This window comes from Tachysurus fulvidraco, chromosome 20 (assembly GCF_022655615.1).
Source record: "Tachysurus fulvidraco isolate hzauxx_2018 chromosome 20, HZAU_PFXX_2.0, whole genome shotgun sequence".
Lineage (NCBI taxonomy): Eukaryota > Metazoa > Chordata > Actinopteri > Siluriformes > Bagridae > Tachysurus > Tachysurus fulvidraco.
In genome coordinates, this window is record NC_062537.1 from 9,159,709 (window position 1) to 9,173,825 (window position 14,117).

At 38.2% G+C, this 14,117-nt stretch overlaps 1 protein-coding gene across 1 annotated transcript in view; it reads left to right on the top strand.

Annotated features, from left to right (window-relative positions):
- The first annotated feature begins 1,259 nt into the window (after positions 1-1,259).
- The window catches only part of LOC113659236 (protocadherin Fat 3), a 46,758-nt gene continuing 33,900 nt past the window's right edge, over positions 1,260-14,117 (top strand). The window contains exons 1-2 of the mRNA XM_047805238.1: positions 1,260-4,630; positions 9,590-9,907. Of these exons, the coding sequence (XP_047661194.1) occupies positions 1,348-4,630; positions 9,590-9,907 (3,601 nt within the window). The 5' untranslated portion in view covers positions 1,260-1,347. The remainder of the gene's footprint in view (positions 4,631-9,589; positions 9,908-14,117) is intronic.

The window sequence follows — 14,117 nt, forward strand, 5'->3', positions numbered from 1 at the left end:
ATGTTTATTACAAAGTGATTAATACTAAGTTGAGCAGCAGAGACGCGTTTGCGCGTGCAGAGCTGCTGGTGACTCGGGAGCGCGCCTGACAGCCGCGTGCACTACGCGCAGTTAACAGTGAGCGCTAAGGGACATGAAGCATGTGAAGAGGATCTGACTGCGCTGCAAGGGTGATGTTCTTAGTTGGTAAATTCTTTAGTTTACACTCCCTCATCTAGAGGTAAGACATATCTTTCCTATTCAAATTTCAGTCCGTCAGTGATGAGTTAAGTTTCATTGTTTACGAGCTCCAGCATTACTGACAACACAGAAAGTTCATCTCGCTTCATTGCAGTATAAACGCTTATTGTTATTAGGAGAATTATAATGTAATGAATAATCTCTCTCTCTCTCTCTCTCTCTCTCTCTCTCTCTCTCTCTCTCTCTCTCTCTCTCTCTCACACACACACACACCTCTCTCTCGTGCTGGTCGCTGCTCTTGGCGCGCGCGGCGCCGCGCAGCGCGGCGCGCGCCGCGCTCGCGGCGCGCTCGCGCGACGCTCCGCGCGCGCGCACATAACACACACACAACAGACGCGCGCGCTCACACACACACATCTATCTATCTATCTATCTATCTATCTATCTATCTATCTATCTATCTATCTATCTATCTATCTATCTATCTATCTATCTATCTATCTCTCTCACACACACACCTACAGTATCTCTCTCTCTCTCTCTCTCTCTCTCTCTCTCTCTCTCTCTCTCTCTCTCACTCACACATCTACTGTATCTATCTATCTATCTATCTATCTATCTATCTATCTATCTATCTATCTATCTATCTATCTATCTGTCTGTCTGTCTGTCTATCTGTCTGTCCGTCCGTCCGTCCGTCCGTCCGTCTGTCCGTCTATCTATCTATATAGTATGTATGTATGTATGTATGTATGCAGGTATATATGCACATATGTGTGTGTCTATGTGTATATGTGTAAGGTGAATATATATTTAGATACTGTGTATTAAAGTGAGATCCATTGAATTGTTTTTTTTTTTTTTTGCTTTTCTGAGTTTTTACAAAGTATATTACCTTTTGACCTTTAAGTGTGCTTTCTGCTGTGAGATTAATTTCACTGCAGATTAGAACAATTGTAAATTCAGTCCTTGCCTCGCTGCTGAGCACTTTGTCGTCCTGATCAAACTCTTTACATCTTCTTTACAATTAACTCTTGGCAGCACTTCAGAATTTCCAAAAGTCAACAAGTTCATTTTAAAGACAGCCAAATTCTATGCTTTTGTGAATTAGTCTGTATATTCTTTACAGCAAGTAATTTCTTATTTACAGGGGCACCGGGTAATGGCATGGATATAAACAGATTTTGTGGGGAAAATATGAGCGCCCATCTCTCCACCTTTTCCCTCTTGATACTTTGCTTGCTTACCTGTTGTTCACAGCTTCAGCCTGCTGAATTACAAGGTTTTCAGTTCACCAGGTCTGTCTACAATGCTGCTATTTATGAGAACACCCCGGCTAGATCTTACCTAAGGAGTGAGGTCAAAATGGGGATAATTCTGTCACAGTCCATCTCACGGGACATCGAATACTCAATCATGTCAGGTGATGATGAGGGGTTGTTTGAAGCAGAGAAATATGTTCTGGGAGACTTCTGTTTTTTACGCATACACACTAAGGGTGAAAGCTCTGACATTTTGAACCGTGAGATAAAGGACAACTACACATTAATTGTAAGAGCTACAATCAATGGTGGTCTGAATGCATCTACAAAAGTCAGTGTGCAAGTTATGGACATGAATGACCTTAGGCCTTTATTCTCACCTACTACTTATACCATCACTGTACCTGAAAGCACTCCGCTGGGGGCCAGCATTGCCCAGGTCACTGCCACTGATGCTGACATAGGCTCTAATGGTGAATTCTATTATTTCTTCAAGAAAGTAGTGGAGGAGTTTGCCGTCCATCCCACAAGTGGCATTATATACCTTACAGCCAAACCCAGTGATGATGTGAATACAAAATTTGAGCTTGAGGTTTTGGCATTTGATCGTGGAATGAAGGTTTATGAGAACAATGGTGTGAGCAGCACAGCAAAAGTAATGATCAGCATCATACGTGTTAATGAATTTTCACCAACATTAAATGTGGTTGCACTCATCCCATCTTTAACAGACCAAGATCCAGTGTATGCTGTGGTCACAGTGGAGGATCTGGATGAAGGTCCAAATGGGGAAATTGAGTGGGTTTGTATAATCGAAGGTGACCCACTGGAGCAATTTGTTCTCAAGAGAGCACCACGTGACAATGATTACTTGCTGAAAATATCTGAACCAGCAGACTGGAATACATTTCCTTATGCATATAATCTCACTTTTCAAGCCAAAGACAGAGGCATACCTCCAAGGTTTTCCAACACTCAGATTCTACATCTCATGGTAAAAAAGCCAGAACCTGTGCTTTTTAAATTTGCAGAAGATGTTTACAGAGCAACAGTTAATGAAATGGCCCCACTTGGAACTATCATACGGACTGTTGCAATTTCTCCTAAGCCACAGTATGTCACCTATAGATTAAGTCTTACTTCTGAATCCACATATTTCACTATTAATAGTTTTACTGGTGTTATCTCAACAGTAAGGCCCTTTACCATGCTAGGACAACAGCGTTTTGAACTAGAGGTAGTAGAGGCTGTGAGTGGTCTGAGTGCCAATGTACAGATCACTGTGGAGGATGCTAATAATAATGTTCCAACTTTCACCCAGGCATCCTACAAAGTGTCTGTCACTGAGAATACTCCAGTTGATACAGTTATACTTGTCTTATCAGCAGTAGATGATGATCACGGGGATAATGGATGCATAACATACAGTATACAAAGCCTTCAGCCTTTGCCATTCACAATTAACCAGAATACAGGGGAACTAATTACATCAAAAGAGCTTGATTTTGAATCATCGTTGGAAACATACGTGTTCCTTGTCCGGGCTTCTGACTGGGGCTTACCTTATAGAAGAGAGAGTGAGGTAAATGTTACAGTACAAATATTGAACGTCAATGACAATCCACCCCTCTTTGAACGTGTGTCATGTAAAGGAGTAATTGCTCAAGAGTTCACTGTAGGACATACAATAATCACTCTTTCTGCTATTGACATCGATGATCTTAGTTTGGTAAAATATAAGGTATTGTCTGGAAATGAACAGGGTATCTTCAGTTTGAATCCAGACACTGGGATATTGTCCCTGAGGAAGTCTCTTGTTGGCACTAATGTTAAAAATGAACAGTTTAGCTTGAAAATAGCAGCCACAGATGGCGAGTTATTCTCTGAGCCCACCTTCATCAACATAACAGTTATGAAAGGGAAAGTTTCATCCAGGAATTTTAATTGTAATGATACAAAAGTTGAACAAAAAATAGCGGAACAGCTTCTCAAAAAAGCCAGTGCAATAGACAAGCCAAAGGTTGAAGAGGGTTACAGTGATCTGTATTCTGTCAACCGGCACACACCTCAGTTTGAATCCTTTCCCTCTGATGTAGTAGTTCGTGAGGATTTGCCTGTTGGATCAACTGTTATTAAAGTGAACACCATTGACAAAGATACAGGCTTCAATGCTCGTATTCTCCATGTTATATCAGATGGAAATACTGATAGCTGTTTCAATATTGATATGGAATCTGGTGTGATTTATATCTATCAGCCACTGGATCGTGAAAGGTCAGACCGATACCTCCTTAATATTAGTATATATGATATGGGTCTGCTTCAGAGGCACAATTGGAGGCTGTTAACTGTAAATATTGATGATGTAAATGATAATAGTCCTCAGTTTTCTTTGGAGAGCTATAATGCAGTGCTCCCAGAGAATACAGCCATTGGCACAGAAGTGATCCAAATCGTAGCTTCAGATATTGACCTGGATCATAACGGTGAAATCTTTTACACTTTATTGACCCGTACACAACTTTTCATTATTAACAGTGCCACTGGTTGGGTCTATGTTTCTGGCCAATTGGACAGAGAGTCATTGTCAGATATTACCCTGAAAATTGAAGCCAGAGACAAGGCAGAGAGAGGGAATCAAAAATCATCAGTGACATCTCTAAAAGTCTACCTGGAGGATTTGAATGACTGCCCACCCATGTTTATTCCCAAGAGTTATAGCTGTCGTGTACTGGAAGACATTCCCATAGGCACCGTCATCACATGGTTGCAAACCCAAGATCCTGACCTTGGTCTAGGGGGCAGAGTAAATTATTTCCTGACCAATGACTTCAATGGGACGTTCAAGGTTAATATGGAGAGTGGAGCTGTCAAAGTGGCAAAGGAACTGGACTTTGAAAAGCAGCAGTTCTACAATCTCTCTGTGGTTGCAGAGGATTGTGATTTTTCCACTCGGCTTCGTTCTTTGTCTTACATTGAGGTGGAGGTGGTTGATGTTAATGAAAACTTCAACGAGCCTGTCTTCACTGAATTTGCAGTGAAAGCCACTGTTAAGGAGAACTCACGCCTTGGAACAAGTGTGGCTCAAATCACTGCTAAGGACAGCGACAAGGGCAAGGATGGCCTACTGAGATACTCAATCAAATCTGGAAGTGGCCTTGGCAGGTTCTTCATTGATGAAGAAACTGGTATGTATTTAATCACTTAAATACATTCTGTGCACCCCTTTTGTGGTAAAGACATTCATTTCTCTTTTATTTTCAGAGCACACACATTATATATCATTTGCCCCATGAAGGACATTAGTAATTAATAAGATAGATTAACACTAATGATTCTATTATATGAAAGTGTATCATTAATTATTCATGTTCTTCTGGACATTACCCAATAGCAGGTTCTTAACATAGAATAAAAACCTACATAGGTGCATAACTATGCAGTCTATTAATCAGTTCTCCTGCTTCACCTGCTTGATAGGGGGAAAAGATGATTATACAATTATTACATTTTTCCATGTTACAATAATGCGTTTTTTCTTTGTGCTAGCAACAGACTGCCAATTACATATTATTACAAGGTTGTTGCTCTATCAGATGAAATTGCCTCTGTGAGCCGTCAGAGCAAACTACTGATCTAGAAAGCAAGAATTAACCTTCATGCTTTTTGAATAAGCATTCTTAAAAGGCACTTGGTTGCAGAGATTGAGTTCATAACTTTTAGTAAGAGTGTACAATGTAGAAGGCTGATTCAGCAGAATTCTGCTGGAGGAAAAAAAAATAGCCCCTCCCAATAAAATAAAGATTCACAATTACTGATGTGGCATGTTGAGCAGCAGTCTGATCATTAATTACAGCTAATTACTATTGATTAAATGGCTAGAGTGCTGTGGGGTAACACAGCTGTGGTCCTCCATTCACATGTCAACTATTTAGGTTGAGTATGTTAATCTTGCAGTGTTTAAAGCTATGAGTGTGGCTAGCCATGTCAGCGCTGCAGATGAGGATGTATTTTCTACTAAAAACAACCCTCAAGATTTATTTCATGTTTAAAGTCAGCACTGTTTTTTTGTTGGTCGATGACACTGGCTTTGGCTTTAGTGTTTCTCTACAAATCCGCTAATTAGCATCTAATTAACTTCCATATTAGGAGACATGCTGAGATTTTGTGTCAGAATAATTTTCTAAAGAGTGAATTCTGTATGTTGTTCCTGTAAAAATGTAGAGTAAAATATACTCACTTTAATTTTCCTCTTAACACCTGCTGTGATTGATTGTAGCGCTGTATGTGTTAAAGCGAGTTAGTAAAATTAACTTCCTCTGTTTAAATGTCACAGTGAACTAAAAAGATGGATAGGATTTATAAAATGCTTATCCTCATTCCATGTCTCTGCCTTTAGCAGCTATTGGTATTCTCACCAGAACTCAGAGAAATAAGTCAAAGCACATTTTCATTTAGATTGCTGTCACGGAGTAGACTCAGCTTTAATTTACCTCTGATCCCTTGCCTTTTTTTATTCCTGGTAAAATTCCCTATATCAAACTCATTTAGAAAGGAAAAACACATAAATACAGCATATCTTCATTGACAGAATCAGAATAATCTTATTACCATGTTGCATTTTTTGGAGGTATTTCATGTTTCCCTGAAGGCATGGGAGCAGAGAGAATTTAGCGTGAGCTTAAGTCTCTTACCATGAACTTAAGTCACTTAGGTTTAATTATAATTATATGTAGAGATCACATTTATATGTTAAACAAAACAAAGACCAGGCTTAGAATAGAAGGGCCTTAAAGGGATGTGCAAGAACTGAACAAGTCTTTAATATTCACAGGATGTGGCATTTACGAAAAGGTTTCTTAGACTTGAAAAGCAATTTAGGACCAATGAGTTCAATAGCTTTGACTCTATTTTATTTCAAGACTTTTAAAATCAGGAAAAGGATTTTGTTGACCTAAGATCTTATTATGTAAATCGAATGTGATTCTGGTGACACATGCATAGCTTGTGTTCAATATCACATACTGTATAAGGATTAAAAAAAATATTTCATATTCAATATGCTTATCTAGTTCATTCATATTCCTTCATTTTTTGTGAAACATGTAAAAGTATGCCAATTTTTTGATCTAGTTTTCTAATGAGACCTACCAAGCAGGCATCTTCTATGATCTGGTTTGTAACATTGCGGCCATACAGCTCCAGGGCCCCCACTTCGATCCCAAGCAACTGTCTGTGCATTTTATAAGCATGTTCTCACCGTATATGTATGGGTTTCTTTTGGGATCTAAGGTTTCTTCCTGTCTCTGAGAAACATACTATTATGTGGATCACTATTATGTGAATTCTTAGATAACAGGCATTACATTACAAGGACAGCCAGCTCTTAACGTTTTTGTTTCCATTAACTGACAGAAACAGCGATTTGTTGCATCAAAGTATTTGTTTAATTGCTAGCAATGCCATAAACAACCAGAAATCAGATAACTTTGTCCGAGATTTCTGATTTTGACACTTTTTCAACCTCAGCTCCATTTTCTAGTACATATTTCTTCTACGTTTAGAGATATGTGCTTGATGGTACCTGCCTAGAAACCTAATATAATCTACTTTGACCCTGAACAAGCAGTTATTAACGATGAACTAAACTTATCGCACACTGCAGCACATTGATATTAGTGCAAGTTTTCTATTAAGAAAAAAAATCATGTGCTTCCTATTCATGTCAAAATCATGTTATTAATCTTATTCATTTAGGTCACAGGTCTGAAGGTTACTTCATTCGAACCAGAATGTTACCTAACATTACCTCACATTTACCAGAAAGCAAGGATACCAACTTTTGCACAATGCAGTGTACAGCACAAATCTGAGTGTTTCTGTGCAAGAGCAAAGCAATCTGTGCAAAAAGAGACATGTGTTCATGTGCACCCATTTAATTGTATGTTTAAAGAAGTTTGGCCACTGGACAGATGTGGAATTATATTTCTTATATAGTTGGGTTTCTCATTTTGTTTGTTTGTCAGAAAATCCGTTTGTAAATGTCCTTTAAAACTAATGTGCTTTACATGAACATAGTTTTTACAATACATAATTAGCTAATCAGTTCTTTAAAATAGTAGATTTTTAAACAGGCCATAAGCAGTTAGATTAATTTTTACATGTGTGGAAATAACTGATTAAAGATGGCAAGGTTGTTATATTAAGGTATTTTCAAGTTTGTACTTTCTGACCTTTATTGTCACCAGACTAGTTAAAGAGTGAATGCATTTTTTTAAAAAAAAGAATGAATACATATTTTTTGTTTTCGAAATGAAGGTGTTATGTGAATTGCTGCTTTATCCTATTGTGAGGTGATCCATCATCTGTCTCTCTTTGTTATAGTCTAGTGTGTAAATGTATGCACATTTGTATGCATGTGTGTATGTCCTGTGGTGCTTAATACCTTCTGCAGAAGCCTGTTCAATCCTAATTACACTCTAGGAGCAGCGTGCTGGGTGACCTGAGTAGACTTTTTTTTGCTCATGGTGGATGTGCTAGTTGGAACCCCTGAGGCAGCACTTTCTAGCTGAGTGGTACTGAAGTGAGTTCCATAGTATGGACTAGTGGATGGGGACAGCTGTCTGATTGCTGCACTGCCATGTGCTGGGTGACTTTGTCGGCAGCTCAAAGCCCCAGTGGTGATCATATTTACATCTGGGAGCGTTGCAGTATTTGAGGATCCCGATCACAAAATGGCAGAGGTAGCACTTTGGTCAGGAACGATTAGATGTTCTATGTTGAAGAGCTGAAGGTCGTCCAGTCCCTGGGTGTTGCCATGGCAGTTGTTCCCTACAGTAAGAGGCTCTCAAGTCCAGATGATTTCTTCAACATTAAATGTAAAAAACTGTACCATGTGAGTGTGGATTTGACACCACCCGTTAAAAATCTGTTCATTCAGCAGTTATGGTTCTGGCACAGTATTGCGCCTTCACAGCAAAAACAAGACGCACATGAATAAAAATCCTTTATTTATGTACATATTTTTGCCTTTTTCATTATCTTACTTTCAAATACTGATTAAAGATTTTATTCACAGCATTTTGTAGGAAATGAATGAGAAAGTAAAAGTACTATGCTGTTAATACCTGCAAGCTGGGCAAATTTCTTTCCCATTGCTGGAGCTTATGTTCAGTAGCCTGGGTAGTTGGGTAAATTTCCCCAGAGAAGATTCTCCAACAAATTAGATTAGATTAGAAGGTCAGCACAGCTCCAATGAGGAAACACGAATGCTTTTGATAAAGCTAGTGTGTTTTTAAAAATAAATGCTTGAAGTCAACATCCTAAGCATATTCAGATTAGTGTGATATTCTTTATTTTAAAATTGTAGTACAGGACAAATTGTATTTGTATTATAAAGACTTGATGTGAAGCTATCAAACTGCATCGGTATTATGTTCCCATTCATTGTAACTAAATTTCTAGTCTTGTCTAATAACTGAAAAACCCAAAGCACTCTTTTGACACCTACAGCGTTTCAGTTCAGTTTTATTTGTACAGTATATCACTTTTTGGACATTAACATAAAGCAGCTTTGCAGAAATATTTAAATTCAGGACATGTATTAAAAATGCATAAAAGTATCATTTATCCCTAATGAGCAAGCCAGAGGCAACAGTGGCAATTAAAATCTTACTGGGATGATACCAGGAAGATTCATTGACAGGAACTCATCCTAACCTGGGAAAAGCCAAATAGTACTATTATAAATAATTTCCTTTCTATAAGTGTGTATCATTTCATATAGATTGACTTCTGACAGCTTATGATGAATCGTAAATGGTCTACTCCTTCAATATGAATAAATCAGATTTATAATGCTTAAAAAACATTGCGGATCTTTGGAAACGTATTACCAGTATTATAAAGTAATTTCATTTTGATATGGAGTGCTGGCTTATTTATATTACAAAATAGGATATTTTTTCAAAAAAAATCTTGACTTAAAAGAGGCTTTAAGAAACAGTAACTATAGTGGTATAATTTTATATATAATGATAAAATCATAAATAAGAAAACATTTATGTTGCCCATGCCTTATGTGCTAATTGAGTGTTATTGCATGTTATGTGCTCAGACTTATAATGTTTTGTGATTTTCCTTAATAGGAGTGATCTACACATCTAGTATTCTAGACTGTGAGAGGCAGGACTCATACTGGCTAACTGTCTACGCCACAGACCAAGGGGCTGTACCACTCTCTTCATCCATCGAGGTGTATGTCCAGGTAGAGGATGTCAACGATAATGCCCCTTTGACCTCTGAGCCTATCTATCATCCTTATGTCTTGGAGAATTCACCCAAAGATGTTTCAGTGGTGCGAGTACAGGCCAGCGACCCTGATATCACCTCTTTAGACAACCATCTCACGTACCGCATCACTGCTGGAAACCCACAAAACTTCTTCACCATCAATTCTAAGACAGGTGAGAAGATTCAGACTGTCTTTAAAATATTGTCCATTAAAACTTGAAAATGTACTTAGAGCAAATTTTAGGACAGTTCATTGATAATGCAGAAAGATAAAGGTAAGTGTAGTGTTGCAGTGTAGGGGGTTAGCACGTTTGCCTCCCACCTCCAGGGTCAGGGTTCGATTCCCGCCTCTGCCTTGTCTGTGCGGAGTTTGCATGTTCTCCCCATGCCTCGGGGGTTTCCTCCTGGTACTCCGGTTTTCTCCCCCGGTCCAAAGACATGCATGGTAGGTTGATTGGCATCTCTGGAAAAATTGTCCATAGTGTGTGATTGCGTGAGTGAATGAGAGTGTGTATGCACTGCGATGGTTTGGCACTGCCTTGATGCCTGATGACGCCTGATTAGGAAAAAATCCATATATTAGTTGTTTATTTAATACTGATTGATGAACTTGAATAAAAAGTATTACTATTATATTTTCAAATTAAATTAATAATTGTAACCATTTTTATTACAATTATTATAACTATGCTCCTAACACAAATCTGTTTTCTCTTTAAAAGAACACGATTGTCTGTTTTAATAAAATGTCTCAATATGAAATACTATCAGATGAAACCAATCTACTCCCATGATTTCTTCCAAAACTGTTACCTTTCTCCAAAATGCAGTGTTCACTGGTGCCTGTATTGTAAAGTTCATGCTGTTGCTTTTCTGTTTTGCTGTGATTCATCAAAAGTATGTGATATTTTCAAACTTTGAAAAAGTTTAACACCCTTTTGACCTTAGATACAACTTAGAAAACAGCGTAGATATAGTCAGAGACTTTGTGGTTTTTATTCTAGTATGCTTGTAAAAACTTTATTTTTTTTATTGAAAACCACTATAGTTTATTTTTTGCAGCCATTACATGTGTGATGTGTGTCAGGGTAAAATAATTGCTATAACTAAAAATGAAGGAAGGTAATAAAATTTTATTCGACCTTCAAAATAAATGGATCACCACCATAAAGACATTACCCACTAAACTAAAGTGTGTAATGAGCACTCTCAGAATTGTACTTTTATTAGATACTAGTTAGCTTATGCTATGCTGCTTCAGTCATGTTAGCTTTGTCATTTACAATAACATTAGCCATATGTGCAAAGGGGCTACAGTACTGAAGTTTGGAATCTGCATTTGCTAGCTAATAACTGGTGAAATAAAAAATTATCTCCAAAAAGATCTCTTAACTGGGGGGCTTAGTGGTTAGCACGTTTGCCCCACACCTCCAGGGTCGGGGTTCGATTCCCACCTCCGCCTTGTGTGTGTGGAGTTTGCATGTTCTCCCCGTGCCTCGGGGGTTTCCTCCGGGTACTCCGGTTTCCATGGTAGGTTGATTGGCATCTCTGGAATATTGTCCGTAGTGTGTGATTGCGTGAGTGAATGGGTGTGGGTGTGTGTGTGTGCCTGCCCTGCGATGGGTTGGCACTCTGTCCAGGGTGTATCCTGCCTTGATGCCCGATGACGCCTGACATAGGCACAGGCTCCCCGTGACCTGAGAAGTTCGGATAAGTGGTAGAAAATGAGTGAGAGAGTGAGAGAAGATCTCTTAACAGATGAGTTAGTTGAGTAATATGCTAGATAGCAACATTATAGGAAAACTGGAATATTTGGGGAAATTATATAGGAAAATTGCTAACATTAGCACTTAGTTACTGAGCTGATATCAATTTACCCTCCTTATTAACACAGTTATTCTTTCTGTTTTAGTATATATGATATATGATAAACTGGCATGCCTCAGTACTCTTAAATGATTTGAGTCTCTTTCTAGAATAGGTAGAGGGGCTGTGTTTAAAAAATGTATGACTATTCAGCAGGAAAATACATACTGATCAAAATATATTTTATTGACTTAGATTAATTCTGTTCCAAAGTGAGGTAATTTTAGCCATTTTTCACTTCTAGTTATATTGGCCTTGTGCAGTGAAGCCAAAAATTCATCTAATACTGCAGCCACAAAAGCAAACAAATCACTAAAAAGCATAATGGATAATACAGTATTGACACAATCAATATACAGTGTTGACTTGTACGTTTGTGAAATCTTTAGAAATTCCTATATTTCTGTATAAATATGAGCCAAAACATGATCAAATCAAACAAATGAGCCAACAATATTATGCTTCTTCATTTAATTATTGAGAAAAATGATCCAGCATTACATATATGTGACTTACAAAATAATGTGACCCTTTGCTTTCAGTAGGTGTTCAGACTCCCTGTGCAGCAATAACTTTAAGAAAAGTTTAGGGTAACTTTTAATCAATAATGCACAACAGCTTAGAAGAATTTAATTCCATTCTTCAGTACAGAAGAGATTCAACACAGATTTTAGTGGACATCCTCACATGAACTGCTTGCTTCAGGTCTTTCCACAAATGTATTTTTTGGATTAAAGTTGGGACATTGACTTTGCATTCTAAAACGTTATTTGTTACTCTTTAATTTGTTTGGGTTTGCTTTTAGGACTGTGAAAATCTGATGATGTTTTGGGTCATATTTATGCAGAAAGATAGAAATTTCTAAAGGGTTCACAAACTTTCAATGACACTGTGTGTGTATATAAACAGTGTTATGAAAATGTGTTTGCCCCCTTCCTGATTTGTTAATTTTTGCATGTTTGTCACACTAATGTTTCAGATCATCAAACAAAATTAAATATTAGTCAAAGATAACACAAGTAAACACAACATGCAGTTTTTAAATGAAGGTTTTTATTATTAAGGGAAAACGAAAGCCAAACCCACATGGCCCTGTGTGAAAAAGTGCTTGCCCCCTAAACATAATAACTGGTTGGGCCACCCTTAGCAGCAAGAACTGCAGTCAAACGTTTGCATTGAGTCTGTTAGAGTGCTGTGGAGGAATTTTGGTCCACTCATCTTGCAGAATTGTTGTAATTCAGCCACATTCGAGCGTTTTCCGAGCATGAACCGCCTTTTAAAGGTCATGCCACATTATCTCAATAGGATTCAGGTCAGCACTTTGACTAGGTCACTCCAAAGTCTTGTTTTTCTTCAGCCATTCAGAGGTGGACTTCCTGGTGTGTTTTGGATCATTGTCCTGCTGCAGAACCCAAGATCGCTTCAGCTTGAGGTCACAAACAGATGGCCGCACATTGTCCTTCAGGATTTTTTAGTAGACAGCAGAGTTTATGGCTCCATTATCACTGCAAGTCTTTCAGGTTCTGAAGCAGCAAAAACAGCCCCAGACCAGCACATTCCCACCCCCATATTTTACTGTTGGTATGACACTCTTTTTCTAAAATGCAGTGTTACTTTTACGCCAGATGTAAATGGGACACACACCTTCCCAAAAGTTCAACTTTTGTCTTGCCAGTCTACAGACTATTTTCCCAAAAGTCTTGGGGATCATCAAGATTTTTTCTAGCAAATCAGATATAAGTCTTTATGTTCTTTTTGCTCAGCAGTGGTTTTCATCTTGGTACTCTGCCTTGATGGCCATTCTTGCCCAGTCTCTTTCAAATGGTGGAGTCATGATCACTGACCTGAACTGAGGCAAGCCGGTCAGCCGGCCGGCCACTCCTGAGAAAGTTCTCCACTGTTCCATGTTTTCGCCATTTGTGGATAATGGCTCTCACTGTGGTTCGCTGGAGTCCCAAAGCTTTAGAAATGGCTTTATAACCTTTTCCAGACTGATAGATCTCAATTACTTTTTTCTTATTTGTTCCTGAATTTCTTTGGACCTCAGCATGATGTTTAGCTTTTGAGGATCTTTTGGTCTGCTTCACTTTGTCAGTCAGGTCTTATTTAAGTGAGTTCTTGATTGCAAACAGGTGTGGCAGTAATCAGGCCTGGGTGTGGCTAGAGAAATTAAACTCAGGTGTGATAAACCACAGTTATGTTATGTTTTAACTGGGGGCAAAAACTTTTTCACACAGGGCCATGTGTTTTTTTTTTCCCCTTAATAATAAAAACCTTCATTTAAAAACTGCATATTGTGTTTACTTGTGTAATCTTTGACTAATATTTAAATTTGTTTGTTGATCTTAAACATTAAATTGTGACATACGTGCAAAAAAAATAAATCTGGAAGGGGCAAACATCTTTTCACACCACTGTATATGTTTATATAATGTGTGTGTGTGTGTGTGTGTGTGTGTGTGTGTGTGTGTGTGTGTGTGTGTGTGTGTGTGTGTGAGAGAGAGAGAGAGAGAGAGA